The 19,990-nt window shown below is 27.2% G+C and overlaps 1 protein-coding gene across 1 annotated transcript in view; it reads right to left on the bottom strand.

Annotated features, from left to right (window-relative positions):
* Positions 1-19,990, bottom strand: part of LOC113548077 (neurotrimin-like) — a 166,563-nt gene that overhangs the window by 19,075 nt on the left and 127,498 nt on the right. Inside the window, exons 7-8 of the mRNA XM_026948744.1 lie at positions 5,731-5,883; positions 3,297-3,344 (exon numbers count right to left, since the gene is read on the bottom strand). Of these exons, the coding sequence (XP_026804545.1) occupies positions 3,297-3,344; positions 5,731-5,883 (201 nt within the window). The remainder of the gene's footprint in view (positions 1-3,296; positions 3,345-5,730; positions 5,884-19,990) is intronic.

The raw sequence follows: 19,990 nt of genomic DNA, 5'->3' as shown, positions 1-19,990 counted from the left end.
ATTTTTAAATCCTTGAGATAATTTGTACTATTTAAAATGTGGACTTTTTTTTTTAATAAGAATCCCTATTTACTCTCAATAACTCGATAATTTTTTTGAAAATTTTTATGTACCTAATTTATAAATTTACCCAGGAGAGTTTTCCAGTTATTGGAATGTTTATACTTAGGATAATGTTTAAAATTATAAAATTGTAAGTAGTTAAGTTGAATTTTTAATTCGTGTTACAAAAATATAAAATTAATATAATATCGGAAGTAGTATTTATTGAACGTAGACCATTTTTAAAAATAATAAATATTTATAGATTAATATAAATTTCTAAAACTTTCAAATCACCATAGCCTAAATATTTTCCGAACTTATCACATCATATCTATAATCCTTAGTACATAGAGTTAAATAACTCATAACACACTCATTCAAATTTTGATTTTAACACATCGACGTTTTAAAAAAAAAAAAAATAAATATATATCCACCAAATAATTTTCTGTAGAAAATAGAAAAACACATTTCATTTGAAAAACAGAAGTTTGTACTTCACATAATATGCTCCTTAAGTATTACAAAAAATCTCGAGAATTTAAAAGTATGATCCTTGGGTATATTTAAAAATTCCAAAAATCAGATCGAGAATAACTGCATTATTGAAGAAAAAAGGGGGTGAACGTGTTTGGTGAATCGTTCTGTATACTCTACCTCTACTACCACGTGCCTATATATGTATATATATATACGGGACGTGTTCGAAAACCCCCATTAGATCATGTTGGAAACGATCGAGACCGCTGAAATGTTTTATTCAACTGCCACCGCACCCTCACCGCACCGTCAAAACCGTACACTAGTCATATTCTAGTCTAAATCGCTTTATTTTGGACGTGTGCGGCCAAAACAATAGAGACCATCAATATCTGCTCCTTTGCCGTTACCTTCATCTCTTTCTCTTGTATAGGTAGATATATCGTAAATATATATACGTATATATATTATATTTATTCGTTGATCGTGTATAAATAATTTACAACTGCGTTGTGGTGATTCGATAGGATCCAAGATGATATATATTTATATAAAACGACGAAACGCGATGATGACGACTACGGGGACAATCGCGGATGACAGTGAAAACCAAGGAGGAATTCCAGCGAGAAGTCGATGTTTCTGAGGTGTGGTTATGGAATCGGAAAGAGGACCGCGTTCGTGATATTGTAAAATTAAAATGAAATTAACGAAAAACGCGTTTCAAAATCATACACGTGTTTATATTTGTTTTTCAGGCATGTCAAGTATTTTTTGACGACCGTGCGAATAAGTACATCATATTTGTGTTTGGAAAATTGAAAAAATTACGTCTTTTCGCTTTTCAATGTAGTAACTCATGTGAAATTATTTATATTTTTTCACCACAATACCACGTAACAATATTGTATAGATCAACGGTAGATGAACTCTTTTTAGAAACAAAAAATAACTCATTATCATAAAATATATTATTATATTTTTATAATATTTTATTATTGCTATCGTGCATTTTTATTGTTTTTTTTTTTTACAGTGATACTCATTAAACACAAAGTGCTTTTAATAATTGTTAATACTGTGACTGGACGTCAGTAACTTATTAATTACAACATTAATTTACCTAATTAATTATGATAAGATGATAGTTGAATAGTTGATTTAATTTTAAATTTGTTTTCGTTGTTTGTATTGTATTATATTCAATTATTAACGAACGAATGATTTTACATTCTATGTAAAATATTATATAAAAATTAGTGCACAAGGCCGATAAATTCGCGTGTTTACATTGTATAATATTATAAATCATTGTATATAATTTTATTTCGAACTTTAAGTGGTAAATAGTACTGCGTGTAGACGTTTTTATGAAAAAGAAATTCGATGAAATTAATTACGTAAATAAAGTTAATTTGGTCAAACAATTATGGTAGGTACGAAAAATTGTAGTAATTAGTAGGTACTAATATTTTATTTGACCGAGTAGTGTATAATAATATTATAATTAATAGGGTAAAATATATAAAAAGTACGAACGTACTATAAAAAAAAATGTGCATATATAATTTATACATGCACATGGATACCAATTGATATGAATAAAAGTTAGAGGTATTTTATGACTGTTTTTATGTAAAAAAGATGAATTTTCCAAATTTTCGGCAATAAATTTTACATATTATAAGAGCGTTTATTATCAAACAACATACACGGACATAATATTATATTTTTATAACTTTTTACCATTGTTCCCCCGCCTCAAAGTCATCCTAGTCGTTTTGTGCGACAGAAGCATCGTTATAACGCATTTTTCGTACTATAATGTTTCAACAACAATAATTATATAAAAACAAGTGTGACTACATAATATATGTTATGCTCGTACGTCTTAGAGTGCTCTATACACGGCGTATGTAATTGTAAAAATAAAACGTGAAATGTAACAATTCAAGACTCTTGAATTCTCCTCCATTGTCTTAGTCGTGGTACAAGGGTTTATCCAAACCAAAGGGTTTGTTTACTTTTTATTTATAACGAATATTATCTATATTACATGCATGTAATGTAATAAAATATATACTCATCAATTGAGTTTATTTTATTTTTAATTGTACGCTGATTCATCCCATATTGTAATATTTGAATAATACAGTATCCAATTACTTAATCATTTATATCAATTAACAAATTTAATATGCGTTGTTTCAATAAAAAAATCATGTGCATACAACATATTAATATATGTTTTACTTAAATCAATAATTTATTTGGTATCCATTAATCTTCTGAAGACATGGTTATGTATTTTGAGGTGTTTATCAAGTAAGCATGCTTATTGCCAATTTTTCCTTTATTTGTGAATTCAAATCAAATTACAAATACTATCATTTTTAATAAATTGATTATTAAATGATAAAAGTGAGGTTAAAATGCTTTGTAAATTATCCTATATATTAAGAGAGTCTGTGATTAATATATTATACACGTGGCTTGTATTTTTTTCAATGTTCATGAAGAAATATTAATGGGTATTTTATGTCTTATTGTTTTGATCCTCAAAAACATAATATAAACGGTATTTTTTGTCGAGATGTGCGTTAAAAAAAAATATTTTTCTTGTAATCGTTATTGTTGTATCAGTAACGCTTTAAGTAAAACCATGAATACACGTATTTCACATCAATATCGAGTAATTGCTGCACTCGTATTATAGTATAGTATAACTATAATAGTATTTGTAGTATAGTAAATAAAAAGTTGTTACTTACATCTGTGCTTGGGTCGCGTAGTGCTGTGTGCGCCGTTATTAGCCACTTCTATATTTTATGAAAAAAAAAAAAAAACATTTTTAGTTAAAAACATTGTTAAGAATATCTGCTAATTTAAAATTATAAAAAAATAATAGGGTTTTTTCAACTGGCACTGATTTTACAATTTTATAGTAATACCGTTTTCGTTGAAAATAGAAATGATAATAAAAACTATTTTATGAAATAAAATCAATTTACTGATGCATGTGTTACTCGTGCACTTTTACTGGGTTATGCATATACATATTTTATATATAGTGTCTATAACCGTGTAAACTTGTTTATTGCCATTGGTTTACACATCGAAGTGCTATATTATAACTGCAAAAGGGTTAATCGAAACGATTCGAGTAGAATCTCATGCATTCTAAATAAAATCAATCAACACCGAGTTAGATTTTAGTAAATTTGCTAAGAGTTTTCATTTAATGTTCAATGGTTTATATTATTAGTTTAAATAAAACTCAGATTTAGTGCCAACAGTTTTAAGTAGTTTTTTTCATTGTTCTGAAGGTCAGTTTTAGTTTTTGACATTATAATTATTATAATATTTATAACGGCTTATTTAAAATTGTTTTTATTACTATTTGTATGCAGCATTAAGTTATATTATTAATTTTTACTATCTTAATTTTAAAATATGATATTTAAATAATACTCTAAGTATTGTACAAGGTAATTCACCAAGTATGATCATTGCTCATCCATATTTTTTCTCCAATTTATTCAAATTCAAATTGTTTGTATAGGTTTTACATTTTTATACCATTTAAAGAATCTCATGTGACAATTTTTTTAACCATATACACCTATGTATTCTGACCCTATATCATTGATCCATCATTCTTGATATACACAAAGTTAAAAAGATTTAAAAATACTCTTTTAAATTTCAATTTATATAAATTAACATTTTTCATAAAAGGTCATCTGATTATTAATTTTTAAGGAATAAAAATGATTCCCATTTGAAAATAAAGTAAATATTTCACTAAAGGATTCTCATTTGTGCAAAATGATTCCTGTATGAAACTTAAGAACTTATTTGAAAATATGACCTATAAAAAGTTTATTTTTAATTGTTTAAGATAATATTTGGAATTGTAGATACTGCTGCCATTATGAAGTAAAATAAACTAAGATGTAATTCTATGAAATTAAACTATAATTATACTTCTTGATAAAATATAATTATGATTTTAGAATTTGATTTTGGTCTTGAATATTAATGTTTTATATAGACGTTGATTATCTGTTTGGCAATACAACAATACAATTTAAAATTAAAAAAAAAAAACGAATAATGTTTTATATCGAAGGTTATAGAGTACTATTTTCGAAAATCCTATTATCATTATAATTTCCATCAGTATAATATTAGCATTATAGCTGTTATGAATAGTCAAATAAAATGCAAATTTCAAATGAGCGATTAACAACGTTAACGCGATTAAAACCTATAATCATGGTATAACAATATTAAAACAAATGATGAATCATAATGAATTCGATTGTACACACGCGATGTCTAATACAACAGTAAAAATAAAATCTAATATACTGATAATAATAATATAAAGTATTAAATAATCGTATCGGTAATTAAACATTTTTGATTTGTTATATTATAATTATTTTGAATCCTAATGTTACAACTTCCATTTTTATTAATTATTAATGCACGCGCAATTTTTATATTAAACCATAATCAGCTATAGTTAATTAGTTTGCTAGTTACTCCAACGCGTTTTATAATACAAGACCAGATATTATTATTATTATTATTTTTTTTTTTTAATATGGTTTTTAATAACTTTGGGTCGAACGCATTAAAATGTCTTTTTTTAAACGCATTTTGACTCTTTGTACTGAATAGGCATTCTAAGAGTAAAACCTGCATCAAACGCGCGGTTCGTTGATTTTTTTCCCCTTTAAGCTTTAACCAGATTTATTTTGTCGAATTCAACTAAAAACTCAAACAGAAGATTTGTATACATAATATTATAATTTATAATAATTATTATAGATAAAATGGAATGTCAGCATTTCTTACCAATCATAACTCGTTTTTACGTAACATTAATATTATATTGTACATAAACCTATAATTATTTTATTTTTACATATTATAGTCATTTAATATATTATTACATTGTAAAATATAATCAATGAATCTTTTATGATTTTTATACGAAATATTTCTGTTTTAAACCTATATAGTTATTTAATTTACTTAGTTCACAGTTATATTACTTCTCTGTCTCTATATGTTTTCGAATGTATATAAAATTAAACAAATTTAAATAAACTACCGTTACGTTTTATTTGACTTTAATACGCTTCGTAAAAAAATCATATTAAATAATAATTTCGTTTAAAAACATACACTTACGGTAAATTTTTACTGTGCCATCTGTGTCTCCGAGTGCGTTTCTCGACAAACATTTGTACGTGCCGTAATCTTCGACAGTAACAGACTTAATTGTGAGTTTCATTCGCGTTTTATATTGTTCAGTGACAAACTCTTCTGGTTCATATTTTTCTCCTGGAAATTAAATTACAAATTTTATAAATAAGACTTTTCCGTTTAAGATTGTTACAAACAATGTGGGTTATAATATTATAACGACTCGATGTTTGTAAAGTCTAATATAGTTTTATTAAAATGAGGCGCAGAAACAATTTAAGAATAAAGAATCTAATACTTATTATGATATCTTTATTTTTCAAAATTGCTTTTCATTTTTGGATTACGACTTGTTTACTTACTACAATAATAATAATCTAATGGAAATACACGAATTTATATTTGTATATAAACTGGTATATAACTTATATCATCAAAACTAACACGACTTTATGACATTTTCGAAGATAGATATAATGTAATATTTAATTACATTTAATTATTAAAAAAAATTTCTATTTTTTAAATTTTTAATAATTTGCCTTAAATGTAAATGTTTAAATAGTTTATTTTAAATGTTCAGTTTGTTCAAACGTAAAAGTATGTATAACATTAAACATCTTAATATACAATCGGTTGTTAGTAATATATTATTATAATAGCATAAAGAAAACGAAGCGTTATAATTTGAAAATATGTTCACGAGTCGGAATATTGCAATATGTATATAGTATACATTTATTAAGTGCACCAGCTTTCTAAGTGAAATATACCATCTTTATACCAGTGTTGTTGATTTGACTTTATAAACAGAATAAATTACTTACTAAATTAGCATATTATTTGTTTGGAATAAAATAAGACAAGATGTATGTTATAATGATTAATGTAATATGACGTACTAATATTTTCATTCTCGTACAATTTTGATTACAGTCTTACAGTCTGAAACTCTACAAATATGATCACTTGAAAATGTGTAAGAGTACATTATGTTATTAAAATATTTAAATATTGAATGATGTAAAATTTATTCCAAAAGATTTATTGGATTAGATTGTAAATTTATTATCTATAAATAACAAGGAATTTATAACATTGAATGATTTCAAATTAAGACGTAAAAAGTATAAATTTACCTACATTTCAATAATAAGAATGATATAAATAATATTACATACTGTAATATTTATTTTATTATAATTCATAAATGATAATTAGTATTATCAGAATTAAAAATATGACAAATCTATTCAACGCGTGCCTACGCATACATATATACACATTTATATATATACCTACCAATTTACAAAACAAAACAAACAATTTTTTTTTTATTCAAAACGTTTTTTTAACCAATAAAATCTTGTAAATTTGGATAGTTGAACAAAGTTTCTACATCAAAGAAATGTTGAAAACTTTTTGAATAAAAACAAATAAATTAAAAATATCGGCCAATAATCGATAGTCGATGATCTGTAGTGATTACGATAATTGTTAATATTTAGTTATAAGTAAATAAATAGTGATTATACTATATAAACTGTTCTGTGTATGTACTAAGCAAAACAACTGCTCAATATAAATATTTTATTTAAATTATTTTTTAGTGCTACGTTTGTTTCTTCTGAAAAAATAAAAATAATAATATGTATAAATGTTTACATCTTGTTTAACATAATCATAAAATATCAGTTAAACTCTAATATTGTCGTACACTCGCACGTACTTTAATAAAGAACGCGAGTAATATAATATTATAATTTATGATGTTCCACGTTTAGTTTTTTTTTACTCCGTAAGTATTTTAATACACAATTGTTATAGTCGTGTAAAAATAAATCCTAAAACAAAAGTGAACAAATATCAATGCATCCAAAATGCTAATTATGGATAAATTATTTTTTATAATTTGATAGTTATTTGTATATACATTATGTTTGATAATAATGATGGCGTAGTACATATATTGAGTTATAATGTTGCGTTGAACCATATTTGAATTCAAAATGAAACTCTTCACGACCATGTAAAAAGTCTGTATGTAAGTATATATGCATATAATTTATTACACTAGTAACAGCAATAACGATATTGTCAAAAAGTTTGCGTTGCACGTCTTCATAACGTCAACCACTTAGATAATAATTATTCTTAAAAGCTGAGCAGACATGTGCGGACGGCACATGGCTATACTAAATGCCGCCAAGGTAGGAACATTAATAAAACACGAAATGCGGCAAAGTGTTCCTAGGCTTGCTTCTCTATTTGAACGTCACGACATTAAATAACGTGATATAAAAATAAATTTGTATCACGCGAGTTTGTATCAAGTCTTCCCCCACCCACTGTTTAAACGTGTTCCGGTTAAGTCACGATAAAATATACACTTTGGTCGGTTGACAGGATATAATTTACACTGCAATGATAAAACTTTCAGTCGAAAGTATACATAATATAATATTATTATGTTATGCACAATGTACATGCGTATGCACAATGCACGAAGCATGTGTGAATTATACAAAATATAATGCATTTATACGAAAATTCATCGTATGCGTTTTATAGAAAATTAGATTCGTTCATATTATAATGTAAGTATGCTGTATGGTAAACAGTTAAGTATTTGTTATATTAAATTCAAGCATATTCAATGTTCGAAATATTTAATAAAAATAAAAGAGCAATTTCCAACTTGAAAATTATGTGATTATATTATAAGTACATTAGATAGGAACAGAATATTATAATTTACAAGAAACATTTAATTTTAAAATTACTATCAATATTTATTTTACGTGGCAAAGATGTATTATGTTTTTTCATTTTAAAATGTTAATGGTATAGCACTTCATACTTATAAGTTACATATTATATATTAGGTTATAGCTATAAATACTCTTTTGACGCTTAGGAGTGAATTTATATAACGATAAAACATTTGTTTACCATTAACAAATAATATTAATATTATTATAAACTGAAATCTATGATAAAACTAAAAAGAGTTTCATGTTTAATTGATTAAGAGTAATCGTATAAATTTGTCAAAAAAAATATTATTAATTTAGTATAATATGTTATTATATAAACCTTATTTAAATTTTAAATTTTAAACTTTGTTGAAAAAGAAACAAATTAAAATGGTCGTGTTAAGATTTTAAAATTCAATTTTTACACAGTTCACAGAAGAAATTTAAGTTTATTATTACGAATCGTTCATATAGGTAATTTAATCCTTAACAAATGAAAACCTAGTCGCAAAATAGAAAAGGAAAATAACTTATACGTATTTATATTTTACAAAATATAATAATTAATAATTATGAGATATTAACTAATGGTGTTTAAAAAGTTATAAATTTAAATGTTATAGACTATACAATATTATATTATTATTATAAGTAAGTTACTCGTCATATAATGGGATGCATAACAATATAACATAATATTAAAATTGTATTTTAATCTTTTAGTAATTATTTTATTAATATTAAAATTATACCAAAATCAAAATAATTGAAACTGTAAGTAATTGCACTAATTAACTGATATGTGTATTTAGTATAATACAATATTACATATTAAAAATCCAATCTTCACTTCTGTAATATCAACCTTTAAGTAAATGTAACCTTTTGTTTGTTTGTTTTGTTTTTATGGAAATATTATTGGTATTATTCACTAGTAAAAATCACATAAATATATTTCAATAAGGGACTGAATAATTTTCGTAAAACGATCCTCTTAAAGTCATGATAAATATTTTACGTAAATAAAATGGACAGATTGAATGTTGTAAGATAACTGAATAGATAGTATTTTAATTTTCATTATAAAATTTATTTTTAATACGATAACAATATAAGCCTATTTTCGTATTATACGTATATCTAATATCCTATACATCTAAATTGTAATATATATATAGTTGCTCACACTATATCACTATAAATGCGTTTATAGGTAGGTCAACGAACGATAAAAAGGCGAAAATAAAAAGTGCACAAATTCAAAACAAACACGCAAGACATAAAAATGACCAACTTTGTATCGGAGTTGTTAAAATCGCCATGGCCATTTCTGGTTGACGTAGTCCGTGTCCACTGTCGACAATATTTTACTTCGCTCGAAGTCATGAATAAGCAAACCAAAAACGAGATCGGGAAACTTTCTCAAGGGACGAATAGTATATACACTACACTTTCCCAAAGACCGCCTCCTCTGTTATATATAATTTATATACACACCCAAAGGCCAAAATATATAAGAAAATTACAATTGACCACTTGAAAACGTATATACTGCTTCACATAGCATATAAATATACATATACCTATATTATTAGTTATATATATCTACACTCGTATATACACTTTTGGCAACTGTATACGAATTTCCAAATCGTTATTTTTATTTATTTTTCAACACTCAACTCCGCGGGTATCACATGATTCATGTACGTCGACCATCCTATATTATATACCTATATATGCGTATAATATTATTACAGCGTCGACGGCGGCGTCGTGCCAACGAATTACAACAATTTCATTCTTTTCGCCATTCGTATTGTCTGCACCGCACACCACGGCCACTTATCGAGATAATCGAACTCGAGTATCGCACTCATTCGACAGTTAAATCTCGAATTAGTAATTCCATATTATATACACACAACTCAAACACCGCACATGTACTGAGCACATAATATAATAATATTTCTTTTTTCCATTGTTATTACACATTATTATTATATCCAATCAACGTAATCAATCTTCTTTAAATCCCTCTCCAGACTATCTTTTTCTCACTCTTTGTAAATAAAATATCATACACTTATATACATACTTGTGGTAATTTTTTTCCTTTGCACATTTTGCACGTTTGTTTAATGACACCCTCAATCATACCATTACACACACACACACACACTGTTTCAACTCGTCCCCATATTCGACTCTTATATAATATTATTATATTTTATATAGATATTCTCTTTAGAAATTTATTATTTCCGATCGATCAAATTTCCTGACAATTGAATTATCGTAATTTATCGTACGGTAGCAAAGTACGCTACTTCTAAACTTCACTTAGATTTATATAAACATTTCAAATGTTATGTTCTCATATTATAAATTATTTTCGATCTGATTGTCTACTTCATTATTTAACTCCTCGTGAAGAACATTGTTTAGATTTACAATAAAATGATCAATTTTGTGATCACATATACGGCACCCACTACAATCTGTCTTGCAACAGACAATCGTATCGATCTACGTCAATTAAGATTTCATAACACTATATCAAAAAGAAACTTTGAAAAATGATAAATTTTTCAATTTTATTTCTTATTCCAAAGTGATTATCTGTATTTTAAGCCAAAAACAATTGTATCTCTGAGTAGTTAATATATATATTATATAATAATTTGAGAATTGCATATAATTGATAAAATTATATACAATATAGTAGAAATGCTCTAGTTGTATGTTAGGTGAAGGGGAGGGGTTTCAGAGAAACTGATTATTTTTAATAATTTTTCTTTATATTTTGAGGGTACTCATACTAATTATTTGCATTAGAACGGAGAAACGTTACTATTTTACAAATTATTTATTTTAACGTATATCATGTTTATACATTTTTTATTTAAAAAAATATTGTGGTAGGTACATAATAGATATTCAAATTCGATTTGATAACAGTTATGAATTATGATTTGAGAAAATGTAAATTAGTATATATTTAATAAATTAAAATCATTTTTAATGTAATTTACGGATTATTGTAGAAAACTATTTATTTTAAACAGTTATAAGTCGTTTGTTACTGGTAAACTCGTAAATACAGGTATTAATGCACTATTGTAACCATTCATTCGTTGTTATACTACAAGTTAGGTTGAATTCAATCATTGCAATAAGGAAGCCAACTTTATTCGAGTTTTTCGTCTTCCTCTTTTTATTTTTCCGATTCCAGCACTATATCATATTATATAATATAGTATATATTGTTATAATATTGTCGGAATCGTCAGGTGAATAGGAGGTGTAGTATGATAACGTGACTCGTTCGCCTACTGAACACTCGGAAGCGTATAATATTTTGAAGGTAAATATGTTATGTACTACACACACACACACACACACACACACACCACGACCACGGTATTCAGCGTATACCTGTTATAGTATGTATACACTATACACGTATAATATAATATCGTGATACTATATTATATTTTATCGTTTATGTAAGGTTATTTTTGCTAATTGATTCAATCAAAACGGTAGCAACCAATTATAATACCACCCACCACTCGTCCATATTATTACAATATATTGCCGACCACGCCAGATTCACTTTTGGCCACCCTTCCCGGTGGTGCGCATAATATCAATCTGTTCCATTAGCAAATTAATATATATATATATATAATTTGTGTTGTAAAGGGCGGTGTAATATAGTGTGTTAAAATATACGTATATGTACGTAATATATTGTATATGGTATAATAGGCATGCACGTGAAGAGTATATATATATGTATATATATTAGTAGTGGGAGAACGGAACAGCGGCGGCGGTACGTCTCACCCCATTTGTCGCCGTCTGAGGGTTGGTGTGTTATAATTGCGGGCCCGTTTTGATTTTTCCCCCATATTGACTCGGGTATACGCTACACGGGCGAATTCCTCGTATTATTATTATTAATATTGTTATCGTTATCGACCGAACGTGGACGAAAAGTCGACTCTGCCGATTGTCGTCATCGTACATTCACCCACGAAAAACCGAGCGGTACAACCGGCGAAGCAGGTTAGGTCTTCACCCCCCAAGAGACTTCGATGAAGGAGGGGAAAAAAATTAACGTCACATAGCGTACGTCAGCGACCGGTTGGCGTGTGTGATGTCGGCGATGGTGGTGCGAGGGATTTTTTCTCTATTGTTATGTTCGTCCGCTTTACTGACGTTTTTTTTTCGTTTTTTTTTTTTTGTCACTATTTTATGCTATATAATATAATATGTAGTGTGTGTCGCGGCTGACTAACCCTTCGGCTCCCGAATATATTAAACTCGATTTAATATATTATTATTATTTTCTATTCTTTTTATTTTAATACGTCTGTCTTTTGCATAATTTTTTTTTACGCGTTCGGTTAACCGTAATAACCGACTTTACGTTTATAACGCATTATTTTTTATATTATTACATGAGTGACTTTTTGTGTTTCCGTGGTCCCGCCGCCGTAATAATTACACACTGACGAAAACGTCGGTATCGTTCGGGTTTGGATATGACGAAGTAAAAACGAAAAACGATGATTTAGTTTTCATTTTTTTTTCCACCCGAATAAATTTGCAAGTTATTTCCCAACACGCTATACGGAAGAATGGGCCATCGCGTAATTTACAAAGAAATTGATAAAATATAGAGAATGTGGTTTCTTGGTTCTGTCGGTGAAATGTTACGATGAAGTCAATTTTTGCGATCACGCACATGTCGCACTAAGTCGAACTCTTTGTAATCGTGTCGGAAATAATTTTACTATACATTTAGTTTATTTATAAGTTATACGATGCTAAATACGTTTTTTATACATTATTTACAGGGTAGTAAATTATGATTCCCAATAACTATAAAATACCTAACTAAAATAAACATGATTAATTTAAACGCTACTTGGTTTGCGGTAGTTATTTAAAAGCCAACTTATATTTTTCTGTAAAACAATAAAAGGCAAAATATACAAATTTAGTTTAATAAATAAATATAAACATCAAATAACGTGGGGTAATAAATATCATCGAAAAATACCTCATTCTTTTGTTGTCATGTAATATTACAATTAGATTTGAGAAACGAGAAAACGTATATGTGTTCTTTTCGAATTGTTGACTTGTAATCGTAGAAAACCTTAAAACCTTATTTATATGAATAGTATTCTATCATAAGATTAAACTATCAATCATTCTACCACGCAGTTATTTTAATTTAAAATGAATATTCTCTAGCAGTCCAAATGTAGAAGCAAAAAGGTCGTAGCTTGTTGCAATCGACCAAAATAAAAAGTTAACACAATGAAAAAAGTATATATAATTATATATTTTTACTATTTGCAGAAACTATAATAATATATGAAACATAATTTAACGTATTAGGTATATTAGAATTGTATAATCTATACACTGCGAAATAAATACTAAAAATTGTATTTATATTAAATGATTGAACATTCAGAATCCAAAAAATAATTATAATGTTTAGATTGATTATTATATAATATATTAAAGACATAGTCAGTCATAATAATAGCTCATGGCTAATAATTTATTCAATAAAATATAGATGTATCTATACAAGAAAAATTAAAAAATTGGTTATTTACGTAAAAACAAGTCTGCGATAAAAAAAAATCATTAAGAATTCACTCACGAGTCATGGAATGTTTGAATAGAAAATACATACATACCTAATTATAGGTAGGTTTTTAAAAATTAGATATAATTTAAATTTTTAATCGTTTTTTCGGTATATAGGTAGCATTATAATTTATTATAATACAATTGGTATATCGTTGAAGACAAGCAACTCCGTATATCGACGACGACGCGTCCATATTATAATGCTATGTATACATTTTTTATTTACTGCACACGCACATGTAACATTTTCCGATTCGAAACTTTTAAATGCATAGACAACATATATTATTTTTTACCCTTTTTATCGTTCGCCCGCGAGTCCTAACTGCGTATAACCCGACATTATAAAAATAATATTTACCGGTATACCAGTATACGTTCTTAATTAAACAACGGGATGTGTAATTACATGACAAATATGGAATAACACACGTTTATGATACGCCAGGTTAGCATATTATTATAATGCAACTTTGCTATGCTCGCTTTCTCAGAAGTTTCATTTTTATTTTGAATCCCCCCCCCCAAAAAAAATGCTTACCTACGCTGTGATGAGTGAGAAAAAAACGTATTATTTACTTACACATTTCTAATTTTAAATTTTAAAACATAATATTTTACCAAATACATTTATTAATATCTAGTTTTTTTATCTATAAACGTTTTAAGCATTCATGGGCGAATATCATGATAACAATTGACACCGCGAATCGAGTTTTTGCGCGCATTATCCGTGCCCACTAAAGTGCCCACTTCAACACACGCGTTATTCACGAATAATATTCTTCACGGTTTATCTGGCGATCGCGGACAAGTAGACGTCATATTATTATATTATTATCTATACGAGTACAATAATATTATACTTTATACGCGCGTACACCTGTATAGGTATATACTGAACAATGTTTATAAATTATGCGTCGGTAGGTATTATATACGTTTCGTCGAAACTAGTAAGTTTCGAAATGCATCTTCTCACTGCTGCAGCAGCAGTTGTGTGTATGTATAGTGTATTACATATATTATTATGATAATAGCATATCATATTATACGAATGTGTATGACTTGCAGTTATATATATATATATAGTATACATAGGTACCGAAATCGGCTTCGCGGGGAATTTGAATTATGCACGACGTTTGGCACACACCGAGCGTACGAATATGTATGAGTGCTGCCGAGGAAATCCAAACACACCTAACCCGACCGATGAGTCGCAATTAACACACGTACGCGTACAATGCCAAAACGATAGGTGGTAGGTAATATTATCGTATATGCATTTGGATGGTTGACGTAAACGACGAGATAATTTCATAGTTCAATACGACATAAACACCCATAACACATGCTGTCAGAATAATTAATATATTATAGGAGGATATCTTGGCTTAATATCATGATTTCTCAGGCAACCTAACTTATTTTTTTTTTTTTTTTTGTTTAATGATACAGTTTCAAGAACTTGCCATTTCTACTGTAAATTATTTAGCAGATTGTTTTTTTTTTTTTTGAAAATTCTGGTTCACTAGAGCCACAATTTGAACAAATAATTATTGAATTATTTGTCTTTGTGTACTAAGGAAATTAAGTTTACGGTAATGAATTTGGAAGATATGGTTGAACAAGTTCATTGATTAAGGAAAAAATGAAAATAGTAGTGATTATAGTGTTTGGTGAGTTATCATTCTACATAATATCTTATAATGTACACGGCACTTGCCTGTATATAGAAATAGTAATAAGAATTGTCAATACACCGTTGTTGTATACTTTTGTACTTTTATGTGTTTTTTTTTTTACATAATTTGAATTCACTTTAATTTAATATTTTCGAAAACGAATCATCTTTAAATAGAAATTCATTTTTTTTTTTTTTAGAAATGTCAATCCCAATATTCATATGTATAAATTAAAAAGTGAAAGGAATAGTAAACTGACATTTTTTTTAGTACTACCTACTACTTAGTGTTACTCCACTTAGCTGAACGAAAGTTTAAATTCTGATAAAGGACTATTCGTTTGATATCCGATTTTTATTGGGTAATCAGATTCCTTAAATATCTATTTTTACACCTAACCTAACCTAACCTAGTAAATCACTACTACCAGAGTACCAACCACTTAATTTACTTGTTTAAGGTTATATTTTAATGTTTTTTTCTATTAAACAATAAAAGAATTAATCTTTGAATCTTATAGATAGTTTAACGGAAGCGAGTATCAATAATGTCGGAAAAGGGAAAATATTATTTTTGAAAATCTATTTACTCATACCGTCATCCAATATAATATTCAATTACGTTTTTAAAATGTTTCTATCTGAAATTTGGAAATTATCGTAATGCTATAATTTAATCAAATGAAATAATAAGAATAAACGTTTAATTTCTTATAAGAAATAAGAAATAAAATGTTTACAAGCGTTATTATATTGGCAGTGATAAAAACAAGTAATTGAAAACATTAATAATTCTAGTATTTGACGATATATATTCGTATTCACGAATAAAATACTTCTTTCTTTACGTTTTTCGATAAATGGAAAATACTTACGATATTTCAAAAATCTATTAGTTTCAGAAGCTAAACATTTTATAACAATGCAACTGTGTTTTTTAGATCGATTGTGTGGAATTTTATTTAAACACACATAAAAACAAATATTATGGAACAAGAAGAAAAAATAAATCTGCTAAACGATATCGGAATAAATAATACAAACGCACCAATACCACGAATAAAAATATAATTGAGTTATGTCTCGTTTTAGTTGAAAATGCTGCAATCCTGTGTTAGCGACATCGTGGTGTCTAATAATCCTTTGAGTGACGTCATGAACGCACACACACACATACACACACGCGCGCGTGCGTGTATAAATGTTCACAACTCCTATTAATGATTTAATATGATATTTAATCGTTCAAACAAAGTCTCGTCGATGGCCGACTTATATACTGCTACGGTAGATCGACTTTGTGATACAATAATGTGGCACTGTACACACACGCACGGGGTAGGAAGGATATATTGACAAGGACTCTGGACGATAATAGGGTGGTCCTGTCATTCCGGTGTTCAGCGTTTGAAACCTTATCTGAATGGTGCCAAAAATTGGGTGAAAAGGACGAGCAGGGCATATCGATGTGGTATATTTATGTGTATACGGCAAATCGGGTAGAAATGCGTACGAAGAGGATGCGGCGGTGAAGTCTGAGCCAGAAGAGACTCGCGCGGACTGTTGCTGGCTGCTGTTTCTGCTGCAGGGATTTAACACGCTCCGGTGGACCGAGGGGAGAGATGCGAATAATGGCCGGGGTAAACGCAGTGCAAGTGACGCGCCCCCAGAATCCAAGACGAATATACACACACCGTTGTATATGTTCTTATATATAGAATAAAATAAATCATATATTGTGCAATATATTTGTAACGTATACAACGACGTATTAACGTCAAAAGTAGTATTTTTCGGAAAACCTTTTTATGCTAAACAAAAAAAAAACTGTAGGTATAAGATGTGAGTACCGCTTTGCTGTACATACATCAGGTGTCGAGTGAGTCTTTGTTATAAGTCTGTTAAATTTAAATTCAAAAGTTTTTATGCATATCTAACTACAAATTCGTTATCAATTTTTTGTGATTTTGACGAATTTCATCAACATTTTAACTTTAAATGCATATAAAAAAACTGTTCATTTGTATTTTTAATATTTTTATACGGATAATATAAGATAAATGTTTGTACCTATCTCATATTAAATTTTTAAGAATTTCCAACTAATAACTAGAAAAACTAAAAAAAAAAAATTGGAAATTTGTCCAATCGTAACCAAAAGTACCGCCATACCAATAATGTCACGGTAATTAGGTTAAATTATCATTTGAAAAACAAATATCTCATTATTTTTAAGTCTTAATAAATAAATAAAAAATAAACTAAATATTAAAACTATTAATTATTAACAATTATGTAGTATTTTTTTCAAATGATAATATTTTTGTATTTCTAATTTTCTAACATGATTATCGTGACATTAAATAATTAGTTGAAATTGAAAATGATATATAATATTTCATGTAAATAAACTTTATTGATCCATTTAAAATCATCACAATTCTTTTTTGTGTTCCTAAATATATAGTTAATGTTGATTATTTTTAGGTAATTTAAACCCGTCCGTATATTGTTGTTAAATTTTAAGCTCAACATTTTTTTTAAGGCATTAAAGAAATCAACCCAGATTGATGGATGGTGAGAATTCAACACACTATTAAAACATTTATAGGTGGATACATTTTTGGATAAATTCACATTTTATTTTATTATAATATTTTTCAATGATATTATGGTATGAAACCAATATTATAAAATTTAATTTCTAATGAACTGTTTACAATTATTTAAATATTGATTATTTAAATTAAACTAAAATATTAGAACATAAAATTAAAAACTTAAAAGTCTTTTGCACCTGCAAATTTAAACTATTATAAATGTAACCGTATTATAATTTATAATTCGACAATAGTTTTAAAAACAGATATAGATTTTTTCAAAGTTGAACAAGTTAATGAAAACAATTAAATCGGGTAAGTTAAGTTAGTACAATGTTAAGAATATTAAATTCTAATAAAATATTTGATTATTCGATTAGAAAAAGATTAATTACTAATTTTTATATACCATTGTATTATTAATGATAAAAATAAAATAAAATAAAATATAAATATCTTAATTAGTCTTAACACTCTTAACTATGGATGTTGTGAATATGTATAAACATGACTTGATTTAAAATAGGTACATATACTATATTTTTAATCAACTGAAAACAACTATTTAACTTGACTTAAATTACTTAAGTAATTAATTCCCACCTTTGGATTGTTCAATAGGAACAATAGTATAACATATATAACATAATATATTCTTAATGTATCGATTAAAAAAAAAAATACATCGACCTATATGCTTTAAATAAATATGAAAAGTCTATATCTGTTTTCAATACTATTGTTAAATTACATGCCATAGAGTAGTTATATACAATAAAATTTAGCATGATCAAGATCAGTGTTGGCGTGAATCTGCTTAATAATGTGTTATATTGAACAATTGTTATCAGCAATACAGGGAATGAAGAAATATGTATTTATATATAAAAATACTTGTAATCTATACTATAGTACCTATTGTAGTAAACATAATATATATTTTGGAATACCTATATAAACTGATATTGTTATCAAATAAATACTAGTAAATAATATCTGTACATTATACAGTACAAATATGCATACAAAAATTGCAAAATCTCCATTTACTAAAACTTTCTAAAATCGTACTATACTATAATAGTAATTATGCGCTATACATACAATTATTGATTTCGTACATGAGTGAATAGTGTGTTATACGAAAAATTGTATAATAAGTATTGAACACTTCTACTTATAGTTCACTAATTTTGACTTTATTAATAACACAATTAACTTAGTATTAAAACACAAATATTTGATTTAAAATCAGTCATTTCAATAAAAAATGAAAGAACACAGTTTTTAAAATTATCAGCCACTGCACTTTCTAACTATGTGAGACGACAGTGTTAGTTTTCATGCTTTTTTATATCTTATAATACATTATGATAGCAATCTTTCAAATGTATGACATCACTTGTCAGACAACCAGTAACGTCTCTACCACCTTTGTCAGTGGCAAACCTGATGTATGGCTTTACACAATGGTATAAAGCATGCGTTTCCATACGTCTAGGGGTTCAATTTGGGAGGAA

Source organism: Rhopalosiphum maidis, chromosome 4 (genome assembly GCF_003676215.2).
Source record: "Rhopalosiphum maidis isolate BTI-1 chromosome 4, ASM367621v3, whole genome shotgun sequence".
NCBI classification, from domain to species: Eukaryota; Metazoa; Arthropoda; class Insecta; order Hemiptera; family Aphididae; genus Rhopalosiphum; species Rhopalosiphum maidis.
This window is presented reverse-complemented; position numbering and strand designations above follow the sequence as displayed.